Below are 12530 nucleotides of genomic sequence, written 5' to 3'. Positions count from 1 at the left end.
TTTTAACAAAGAGGTTTTTACGGAGCCCCGCACATGACATGCAAGAAAAAATAAATAAATTGTGTGCACAATTTACTAATTCCTTCCCTCAATTTACTAAAACGTGCACATGATTACTACAGCGTTCCCTCGATTTACTATTGCGTTCACTTGATTTGCTAAATCGTGCGCATGATTTAGCAAACCGAGCGAACGCAATAGTAAATTGAGGCAATGAATTAGTAAATCGTGCACATGATTTAGCCTTATATTTTTTGCTGCGTGTCATGTGCGGGGCTCCGTAGTTTTTCAAGAGGTTTTGAATCTGCTTTTAATTTTCTTAAAAGCTCAAAACTATCCAGTTTAATAAACCTGACAAAGAGATGCATGACATTGATACTTTAGTTCTTTAAATTAAATGTTAAAACTCAAACAAAACTGAATGATCAGGTGCTGTATGTTGATAATGTCAGTATGACAACCTACTGTATGTAGTTATGATTTTCCAGGAATTAATAATAAAATAAATTCCACAGTGCAATGAATAACCAATTACTGTGACGGATTAGAACCCAGCGTAAAAATGAAATTTTCTTAACAGATTACTGTATGAGGAATGAAAGTCCCGAGGTCAAGATGATGATTATTATTCTTGGCTCTGCAGCATACTGAAAAATTCTCTTTTGCTCATCTCAGTGCTCATTTTTTATTATTATTCAATGTCCTGGAAATCTATCAGCTCCAGATAGCAAACAGACTTCAGTGTTTATACCTGGCAAATGTCTCTGTGCATACTGGTACAGACTCTCAGCCCAGTCTTTTCTCTTCATATGCATAGGAAAAAATATATATATATATATATATATATATTCAAAATTTTGGCATTAGTGAGATTTTTTTTTTAAAGAAATTAATTTATACAGCAACGATGCAATGAATTGATCAAAAAGTAATAATACATTTTAAATTGGCAAACGTTTTCATTAATTCAAATAAATCCTGTTCTTTTGAACTTTCTATTCAAATAATGCTTAAAAACAAAATGTTTTATGATTTCAACTGTTTCTTGAGCACTTCTGTAAGATCATGTGACACGGAAGTCTGGAGTAATTGCTGCTGAAAATGCCACCACATAAATAAATAAAAATTGTAAATGTATTAAAATGGAAAACAATTGTTTTAAAATGTAATACTATTTTGCAATATTACTGTTTTAGTTTGTCATTGTCTGCACACCTGAAATGACTGAATAACTGAGCTCATCTGCCAGTTTAACAGCACTATCCGTGGGCAAGCAAATGGCTTTTGTCAGAACTGACACTCAAAGGATGCATGAATCTCCAGCCAGACGCCACAGCATGCATAAAGCATCACTGTGCTGATGTCACAGGCTTGTCACACTGTGATGCTTGGCTGGCTAGCAGCTGACACCAACTTCCCGTGATAAATTTTGCTAGGAATCAGGGAAAGCATTGGATAAAAGTGAATACTCCACAAAATGCAATACAATGCTAAGCAGGACTCATAGTTGATGAAGATGACTCATAGTTGATGAAGATGCCTTTTGCAACAAAGAAGCACATGTTTAACTGGTCTTGTGCTAAGAAATTAATAAACTGCAAAGTAGATTTGCTATTAGTACTACAACTTACAACAAGTTGTAAACGATTTGGTAACAGGTAGATGTGTAAATTGATCTTCATTCATTTATAATGTGATGCATTTATATTAAACCATTGCATCACCTGCTGGTGAGACATGTACTACAAATACCCATCTTGAAGATCACAGAAACTAAACCCCGAATACCCAATCACGAGCTCAGCCCAACTTCCCCTTCTCTTAAATGGGTTACAGTACTGCCATGTGGTTGTGCCAAATGGCAATACCATTATGTTCACAAGCAAATTAATATTTCAATTAATCTATATAATTTTGCAGCAACATAATTTCACCAGTAGATGTCACCAACCTATAATCTAAGAGCACAGAAAACGGAACAGCCGGGTAAAAAAAACCCTGCAATGACAGCTTCTATTAGATAGCTGGTTTCTAATGGAGAAAGGGCAGATGGGTTGGCAGTGAAAGAGACTGACAGATCAATGAGCGGTGGGAGTCATTGGGGAAAGCAGCCATGCTTAAAATATGGAGCAAAACAGTGACGCACAGCGACTCCAGTCCCAGCATCAGCGCTTATCGACTGTTCTGAGCGCTGAGGTTTTATTTTTGGGTCTGCTGGTTACTGACACTGTTGTCCTGTGATTGGTTCACCTCACTTGACTTTCTCCATCTTTCTTTATAGTTTCATTTATGGGCTTTTTATGCCTTTATTGGGAGAGCTGACAGGAAAGCATTGGGTGAAGAGAGAGGAGTGGGATCAGCGAAGGACAAGTACTGCTCACTGCAGAACCAAATGGCCCCCAGCTCCTGCTCTCCGGTAAGGGGTAGTGTTAGGGTATGGTTAAGTGTCCATCTCCACCCATTACCTCCAGCTCCTCTGCAACGAACACCCTCTTGCAAAGGACCTCAGGTCGCCATGAGCGCAGTTGCACTATATGTCGACGCACAAACCACAATGCTATGGGTGCCGACTTGATTTTCTCTTTTGACATCTCAGGGTCTAAGATGCAATGCAAAACAGACCCAATATTACATCATTCTGAGGTTTAGCTCAGTTTAGCATTCTCAGACATTTCTTGCTGCTTTTCTAATGCTTTTTCATTCTGGCTACATGACATTCTAAAAACTTCAAAGAAGTTTAACTTAAAACAAACAAACAAAGCGTGTCACTAAACCTTGCATTTTTTCACCTAAAACAGTTTTTAAACATAGAAATATGTGTAAATAGTACTTGTACCAAGTTCACGCTGCATGATTTTCAAAGTCATCGGATCGCCATTGTTTTTACACTACACGACTATCTGGGGTACCACTTAGTTGCTGTATCGGTGACAGTGGGTTACATACTGCAAGACTTTACAATATGAAGAATCGCTGACAAATCAGTCTGGTCGCAAGACGCAATAACTCAAGTTATTATAATGGTAGCCCACAAGAAGTTCCCAATGCAAATGGCCAAGGATTTTAATGCAGATTTTAAGTCCCATTTGCATCACCGCACGATCGTTGGTTTGATATTTATGACTCTTGATCCGGCTGCCTCTGACGTGATACCCGTGTCACTTACCGGATCTGGATGTTGTGTGCTTCTATAGATTAAACTTGGCAAAAAAAGAAAAAAACAGTAGTCATCAACAATATTCTTTTTGTACTTTGTTTTTCAGAATGCACACCGGGAGAGCCAAGCTGAGAATGTTGATTGTCCTCTATTTATTTTTGCACATTCAAAGGATTATACAGCTAAAAATCAGTCAACACTGTTTTTTACAATTAATGTTTACGATGACAATACAGAGATTTGGGGCCTAAAAACTAACTTTTGAAAAAAAGGTTTCAGTGCCAGTTTTTTAAAACTATACCATTATTGTCTCCATGTAAACTACAGAAACCTTACATTTAAAAAAAAAAGTGACATCCTGTGCATGCTTATTACATTTTTCATACAGATTCATGTAAACTGAGATTGTTTGTGCAAGAAACTTTTCAAAAAAGCAAAACCTTTTCCATTTTTAGTACAATCCTTGTCGTGAAAATGTACCCTAAGTCTTGTAGCAGCAAGGCTCAGGTACAGTCGACCCTTAAACAAAAATATCTTACAATTAGTCACAGTGAGAAATTGTGGTACAAACAACGTTCATGAGTGAATAAGTGTTTTGCATAATCATTTGGAAGAATGATTCAATAACTCACTCAAACTACTGGCATAACATAACAAAAGCTGTAGAAAGGGTCACTGTAAAGTTAACTTAACTGGAACAAATTGATGTATGAGAGCAAATAATTGAATGCAACGCAAATGACCAGATGGATGTATCTAGCTCTCAGCTGGGGGGAAGCTCTGAATCACTTGAACCAATTTACTCCGCAAAATTTGACACTGCACCAAACTAGTGACATCTATTGGTCACGGTGTAAATGCTACTACACAGACCATTAAATACAATTAATTATAGAGTGTCTGTATAATTTGTGTAGTTTTATTAATTTGTAGTGCTAGTTTTATGTATTTTTATGACCTAATAGAAATAATTACGTCTCACTCTCCTATCTAAATTTACACACATTTATTAAAATTCATTACATTTATTAAAAATGTATTTCGCATTGATTACCAATATTATAATCACAGTTTTACTACAAATACCATGTTTAAACTATGGTATACAGCAAAGCCATGGTTAATTACAACTATAGCACCCATGGTTTTTTTGGTTTCATTTGTAGTAAGACCAAGGTTATTTTTCATAAGGGAAGTTTCGCAACAGTATGATGTAACAAAGCTGAGTTTCCTGAAACGACATGACTTGACAATTCTGATACATTCTCTACACGGCAGACCACTAATCTGAAACAAAACATTGACGAGGAAGCCTCATGAAGCAATGTTTTGAAAGCGCTCATCACTAGATGGCGCTCTACACGTGATCCAAATGTGATAAATGATGAGGTCGATTTTAATGCTGATACTCTACAACACTGCTTGCTCTGCTTTAAATGGCTATTGTGGAGATATGCTTCTAGGAAACAAGTCACAGCTTTGTCTGAGTCATGTGGAGAGTAATGAAAAGCCTCTCTTGTAAACAGTGTAACTCTGTGATAAGCTGTGCAGAGTTGTGACAGGTCCTTTAGAGAGCAATAGATTGAAGAGTGGCAGCGTTTCAAAGAGGCTCAAACCAATCTACTCTACAAGAGAGAAAACATCACTGTTATCTTCAACTAAATGACATCTGATATCGGTATCAGTCGATAAATAGGACTTTTTAATGTTATCACCATCAGTCTGATTAGTAAAATAAGCAAATAACATTAAAGCCTGTAGATTATTTTTCTTAAGCATTTTCTACTGTGCATGTGTGTTTGAATGTGATCATTTTAAACAGCATGCTCCCCACAAAGGTACAAGAGCGTAACTCACTCATAATTTAGGTGGGGTAATTCCAGTCATGCTGGATAGTACAGAGTTACTGTGAGTGTAAAGTCACAGTGTGTCCGGCTACAGGCGAACATCAACAGACACTGGCTGAACCATCGATTCTCTACCTCTACAAGCCTCAGGCTCTCCAGGCCACAGATAGCAGCTACACAACACATCACATAATAGCTGGCGCTGCTCTCTGCCTGCTTAAACACTGTCATACTATGCAAAACAGTGTTTGCAGAGCAAGAGGGAGGTTTTAACAACTCCAGAGCAGCTCTCTCCACTAGAAAGTGCACCTATCATTTCAGAGCTTATGTTAGTGATGTCAGAAATCCAGTCGACTGGTTTGCTTCAAGACTTTGTTATACAAGAAACACCTGCCAGGACTGAGCACTTGACTCACACAGAGTGTAAATCTCATTCTGTAGTTATTTCCAATTGTCCAAGTGCTCATCAACACAGCAAAAATTACATTTATTACATGGGATAATGACATGGTGCAACACACACACTGTTTTTTTTCTGAAAACCTGGCAAAGATCCACCAAGGTCATTATACAATCAGTAAAAAAAATTTTTTTTTGAAGCTTTAAAACACATTTTAGCGATGAGCAATTAAATTTAAGGCGAACACCCGTAAATGTTGCTTATACATACCCTATGCACGAGTGTCGGCGTGTTGAAAAGCTCATCTGCATTGTCTTCCTGGGGAATCGAAGGTCTTTACTCATTGCGACAGAGGATTACGTGAACTTTTGAATACTATAGTTCAAATTCGGAAAGTGTGTCAGATTTTGGACAGCAAGAACTGAAGACAGAAGTACAAGCAACACCACAGAAGATTTCTTGTCTTGATCTCATGTCCGTTATACACCCAGTGTTTCCATCCACTGAAAAACACAATGCTGAGACAATCTTGAGGAACAAAAATCTAAGTGAGCAAAAATAATAGTAACACTGATGGCAGTTCATCGGAGCACTCAAACCTGATATCAACTTAAAAAATCCACTATATCACCAGCACAAAGGGCCACCATAGCCTCTACATTGCAGCAAGTCCTCTTAAGTTTGCCTCAATCCCACAACATCCTTAAATGAACAGCATAACGGGGAAAAAATTAGCCTAACAAGAAAGTATGCTCCCATCAAAAGTATTTGCTGATATTTTATTAGTTGCATAAAAGTCTGAGAAGCGGGGGAAAGCTCCAAAAGGGAGTTGAGAGGCTCATAATCCCATCAGATGCTCCACAGAGTGTGCCGTCCCATCCAGCCTCCCGATGCCATTCTCTGAATCCAAAGCCCTGAAACTAAACTCTGGCCTGAAACAACCAGCCTTTGATAGAGAGAGAGAGAGAGAGAAAGAGAGAGAGAGAGAGAGAGAGAGAGAGAGACAGGCAGACAGAAAGATAGATGGTGGAGGGAAGGGGAGAGAGGGACACAGAGAGAGATACTCTGTTGCACTGTTGCATGTGTATATAAGGTATTTTTCAGGGGCTGGTTGTGTGTTCTGAGATGAGGCTCGACATCTGCAGCTTGCTACTTTACCGTCTTTAAGTGCTCTAAAAGTAATAACCTGAGTCCTGCACATCACTGGCCTGTTTCCAAAGGCAACACTAACTGGACCTTCCCTGCAGCTAAATAATGACACTGTGTGTGGCTAAATCCAATACATAAAGCAAGGTAGTGAGCACACACAGCAGTTCAATATCCTAAACTCAACTTTTTGTACTTTGCAAAAAAAAAAAAAAAAAAAAAATTATATATATATGTTTATTGTGTGTGTGTGTGTGTTTGTGTGTTAAGAATTATGACAGGAAAAATGTTTCCAGCATAAATGATGTAGAATATAAAACGTTGTTTGTAGTCTTTACATTAACTGTGATAACAGTGGTTTGGATGGTCTATATTAAAAGAAAACAAATGATATTAGAAAATATTGTGCAAAGTCATAAGTACAAAATGACAAAAATGTCATGTGAGGGGAAAGATCAGGAAGCCTCTCGGCTTTACCCTATAGTGGACACAAAATATATTTTACCACATACAGTACAAAAGAAGCTCCTACTGAGCCGTTAACTTGACATTTTACTGCCACTTTGCTTTTATTTATTTTTATTTTTATCTTATATATTGTCCATAAACATATTTTAGTTTTTTAGCAATTCAGGTGAATATGGAAACAGTACTGCAGTCTGACCATCCTCATTGTCGACTGTAAATACATATTAGCCTAAAAAATATAAATTAAAAATCTATACTGTGCTATACTATTTTCTTTAAATTATACATTTCTCTTGTATTTTGTCCATAAACTGAATTTATCTATTTTTAGTAATTTAGATGAATGTGGAAATAGTCCTGCAGAAAACTATCCTTATTATGAACTGCAAATACATTTTACCCGAGAATATAAATTCAGAATCTATACTATACTATTTCCATTGTTTATTTATCCAATCTTGCATGCCTCCACATGGAATCATAATAGAATAAGAAAAATTGAATAAGAATCATTAGCATTCATTAAAAAAGCTGACCTAAAATGCCTGCAGTATGACATACTTTTTATTCTCTAAAACAGTTTTAAGTGGCATTTTCTATAAAATAACATTAAGTTTAATATACTGTAATAATGGCCTAACATGCTGGGATAAGCTCCACCACCCCATTATCCTACACAGGACAAGCAGTTTGGATACTCAGGGGTTCAAGCACGTAGTGCTGAAACCTTATTGTAATTGTTAGAAAGGCCAAGGATCAGCAATCTCTATGGTAAAACTGTTTGGGCACTGTATAAACTGTATGATGTAGAGACTCGAAACTAGGAGGGATGATAGTACTCTCACCACCTACAACATCACCAAAACTCACCCCAATCAGCCTGATGGGGCGCTACTGCGATTAAAAGTACAAGTGTCTTATGTCGTTGGAATCCTTGACTCACACTGAACAAAATGCATGCCTCGGATCTGTGTGTCAGCTTGGTGAAATTTTCATGTATTTAAATGTTTTGAAAAACCTACTTTTGCGAACTAGTTCGAGGTTTTTCCCCCGATTGGAACCCAACCAGTCAAGATTCTCTGGAGAGTGAATATCAATAATTATCCAAAAAACGCAAAGGGATGCCAGAATGTTTGAAAGGGACAGGGCTGCCTTTACTAAAATGGCTAGCCTTTGAACGGAATGAGATATCTTCGCCAAACTCACAACATGTACGTAAGGCCTGATTCTGAGGTCACATGAAAAAAAGTTGTGGAGCTAGGCCACTTTTGTTGGCCTAGCTCCACAAAAAAAAAAAAAAAAACAGAAAATCGGCCATAACTAAGAGTGCACGGTCTTGGTCCAAAGTGCCACAAGAGGCTACAAGGACATTTGCGTTTCTCAAAAAAGATAGCCACCATTGGCCGATGAATTTTGAGCACCTATTAGATAAGGTAAACAGAGGTGGATTGAAATTAATATCAGTCGACCTGTTTGACTCTCTGCCCTAAAAATCTGTTGAGAAATTTTCAAGAATTCAGCTTCTGGTGGGCGATATCAAATTTACAAGTGTATGAACAATTGCATTGTGCGGTTTTTCCACATATACACACTATATTCATATCATAAGACAGAACTCCTCATTACGAACAACTTCGCCTCTAGAATGGCGCTGCCAATCAAAACGTTATGACTTTTGCGAACTAGTCCTAGGTTTTTTGCTCTAACTGGAAAAAAAACACTTTAGTAAAATTCACTGAAGTCTCTAGATCAATAATTATCTAAATTTATCATGGCAAGCTTTAACAGGGTTGTTTACAAATGGGGCCTGTCCTAGTATACTCAAAAGCCTATAAAGCCTAAACGAAAACTCAAGACTTGACGAAACCTGCTAAGGACAAGTGACAGGTGATTCTAAACACAAGCATGCAAAGTTTTAGGTAGACTGGACTACAGCTGATACTATAACAGTTATAAATGTAAAAAAACATATATTTCTGTGGTACATTACCTGGATTTGCTAACAATGTTTTTATAAATCATTGATTTAGGTGGTTACAGGCTTAATAAGTAATATGTAATGTCTTTTTTTATATGTGCTTTAATGCCTTTTAAAGCACTTAAACCCAAGTAATTGCTGTTTGCAGCTATATTTTTTTTGCATTACATTTTATCCCAAAAACGCAAAGTTGTTATTTGTTGACTACACTATAACAAAAGAACCTCGTCTTTATATGTTTGCAGAAATACATGCAGATGATTTGGCAGCCTGTAAGTGACAAGAGGAGAGAGGAGACAAAGTTTTAGTTGATCTGTTTATGGGTGAGGCGAGGATGAGGGAGGTGAAGGCTGCTGCAGGCGCTTGAACTCAGATTGTTGATATTAGCCAAATATTCTTGAGAGGCAGATCAGCACATGACAGCATAATGCTTAAGAAGAACGTCAAGAGCAGCGTGAGCCTTACAAACAAGTTCTGAATGCAAAACATATCTAGCAGCAAAAGACACACCCTTTGAATTCTGGTTGTCAAAAACCTTTAGTAAATAAACAAGGTGCAGAGAATCCGGAGACGTTACATTTCCCACAGTTCAGATTATTTTACTTCATTGAACTCACATGCTTTTTAAGTGCAGCGTAGCACAGAATCAGCTTACTAAATATTGAGGGATTTATGGGTCAAAATATTTGCCACGGTGAGATGCGTTAATCTCTATAGCGGATTCTTGAAATAAGAACCAGAAAAGCTTCTGGAGACACATTGTCATTCTGTGGAAGGACTTCTTGGAGCAAACAGATCTCTTGTTATTGTAACCCTGTAACATTCTGTTAAAAACACTTTAAAGTTCCTGACACTAATGTTAAATAAAGTCGATTTGCTTCATCTCTTGCGGACAGTGTTCTTGACAGAGATATGGCTTGTTTAATCGTTCCAGTTCCTTCACCATCCTGCCATAATTCTCCAACAGCCTGTTTCTTTCTTTCTCCCAAAACCTTGACATACACAAGAAAGATCTTTTCAGCTTTAAACGTCACATTTGACCTGTGTGGACTTCCACTGTTCACCGAGCCAAGAGCGTCCATTAGACAGATGACGGATTGACTCTTTCCACTTACATCACACAAACCAGCTGACATGAACACGGTGACCTGTGTTAAAACATTTCAGCCCAAACGGTTCTCTTGCTGAATTATTCTCTGCTAAACAACTTCTGAGTTCACTGGTCACCTCTCGGCGAAATACTTGATAACCGTAATCAGTTAATAAATATTTGAAGTAATGTCTATTTCACAGTTTTCAAGTATAACACCTCCACTGAGCTCTGGTAATGATTTCTCAACATTTACTGCATGTGCGTGTATGGCTGGGGACATTTACAGCGCTGCGGGCTCTGACTTCCTCAAATCTTAGAGGTTTAACAGACACAGAAACAGCTCAAAACAGAGGCTGTAACATGTCAAAAGCACAGGCGTTAAAGATGAGTTTTGGCACTGGATTCAAAAGGGCCAGTTTTAAGGTTTTTAACTGGTTTTGTTGATGGCGATCTTCAAAACCCAGCCATTATATAACATTCACATTGTTTGGATCATGTGATTCTCCAATTTAAGGATGTTTTGAAGGTCAAAGAACGAAAGAGAGAAAGAAAGATCTTCTTTGCTGGAAACATTTTTATATATTAAAATAGAAAGCACTTATTTGAATTTGTAATAATACAAAAAAGTCTTATTTTTACCAAATAAATCCAAATAAATTCTTGAAACTTGAAACTTCTTTTGCTCACCAAACATTTGACATCTAAACATTTGACATCTAACTCACCTTAAAGGTTTGAACGATAGAGTCAAAAAGAAAGAAAGAAACTGTCAGACCTGAAAGGCAACAAATTACAGAACTTGCAAACCACAGTGACAACCTAACAAGAGTTATCTGAAATGCTGACTCGGGTCTATCAATGTCCAATAACTGCAAGGTAAATATCTTTTGGCAGACAACTGAAAATATAACATTCAACAAAATAACATAACATTAAAAAAATTATTTCACTATAAAATGATGATCACTATTTTTGCCTCCAGCAGTGCAGTCTAAGGGAATGTATACATGCACTTATATCCATATATCCAAAAAAGCAAGAAATACACATAATGCAGAACAAAGCCTGCTCTCTCTGGAAGTTAAGAGCTAAATTTACTACCAGATTGGACTTTACCTGGCTAAAGAGAACGAACCAGTACAACAACTTTCAAAAAAACAGTTCATTTGATCACTGTTGAGATAGGCTGACAATAACTACCTCAGGTCAAGACATCCTCCCAAACAAAGACATCTTTTTATGCTTCCACACAGCAGACAAACCATCTCCTTGATTATTATAGTGATTATTGTTGTAGCTAGAAGTGTTAGCATCAATACAAATTCTGGACGAGGGGGGCGAATGTCTGAAGCGGCCACAAAATTCGCCTTGTGATGTGCTGTTACGTAGACGCCTGTGCCACAAGACTCCTGTGTGTGTTTTTGAAGCCAAGCCTCCCGGTAAGAGGCTAAATGAACGATTCAGAGCGATTCGTATCCTACCTGGGAGTGTGAGCCAACGTGAAGCGTCTCTGCAAAGCAATACTGCGGTTCATCATCAGCCTGCGGAAGAGTAGAGGCGAGTTGCGGGGCGAACTCCGAGGAGACATTCTGGGGGAGCCGGTGGGAGAGTTCCCCTTCAGCTTGAGATGCGAGGACCTCTGAGGTCTCTCCTCTGCTGAGCTCTCTGACAGCATGTCGCTCATGACAGCAGAGTTCCTGTGTCTTCACAAATGGCAAAACAAGTGTCTACTTGTGGCATGGGTGGGTCGCTCGCTCTCACAGCTTTCTCAACACAAAAAACCACAGTCTACATCTCTTACCCTTCAGTAGAGCTGAGAAATCCAGTCTTGCTTCAGAGAACACAGGCGCATTAATGGAGCCAGCCATCATAGCGATGGAATATCTCCCCTCGTGAACTCACTTTGTTTACATAACTTGGAAGACTTCCCTCCAACAGACTAAATATGGTAGTGTGATTTACAATGAGTTGACTCCTAGATAGAGCTCACTAAGTGGCCCCACCTCCACATTATGACTATTAGTGAGCGAGGACCAGTGTTTTCTGGTCTGTAATGACTTCCTGTTCCAGTCACCCTAGTACACAGAAAAGCCAACGGAGCAGCAGCGCAACATAGAGCGGATCACAGTGTTTAGATTTCCTCCGAGAAATGCCTATGCCTTTCACATGCTCTAGATTTAGCAGGAGAAGGTACATGAAAGCTCTGACTATAAAAAGCAAAGTCAGATAAAGTCAGACAGAGAGCATGCCTCATGTCACGATGGCCCTCTATCACGGGCCCCGTGGGCTTTGATTATCAGAGGGGAAAAGGTTCCCTGTGATCCTTTGACTGCTGGATGAGTTGTGTACGCAAAAACAATATGCATGCGGTGGCCCCAGAAAAGGTTTTTTGAATACTTTAGAGACACTTACTTAATTATTTCTGTTGCAGTATCAAAACA

The 12530-nt window shown here is 38.2% G+C and overlaps 1 protein-coding gene across 4 annotated transcripts in view; it reads right to left on the bottom strand.

Annotated features, from left to right (window-relative positions):
- The window catches only part of pde4ca (phosphodiesterase 4C, cAMP-specific a), a 40192-nt gene that overhangs the window by 26262 nt on the left and 1400 nt on the right, over positions 1–12530 (bottom strand). The window contains exons 1-2 of one of the 4 annotated variants that reach the window (XM_052549224.1): positions 11891–12067; positions 11571–11792 (exon numbers count right to left, since the gene is read on the bottom strand). The exons of 2 other annotated variants lie outside the window; for them this stretch is intronic. In XM_052549224.1, coding sequence (XP_052405184.1) covers positions 11571–11773 — 203 coding nt within the window. In that variant the 5' untranslated portion in view covers positions 11774–11792; positions 11891–12067. Of the gene's footprint in view, positions 1–11570; positions 11793–11890; positions 12068–12530 lie in introns of those variants that run through there. One more of the 4 variants, XM_052549225.1, reaches the window with a different exon arrangement.

This window comes from Carassius gibelio, chromosome B2, assembly GCF_023724105.1.
Source record: "Carassius gibelio isolate Cgi1373 ecotype wild population from Czech Republic chromosome B2, carGib1.2-hapl.c, whole genome shotgun sequence".
Lineage (NCBI taxonomy): Eukaryota > Metazoa > Chordata > Actinopteri > Cypriniformes > Cyprinidae > Carassius > Carassius gibelio.
Note: the sequence above shows the minus strand (reverse complement) of the source record. Positions and strands in the feature narration are given on the sequence as shown.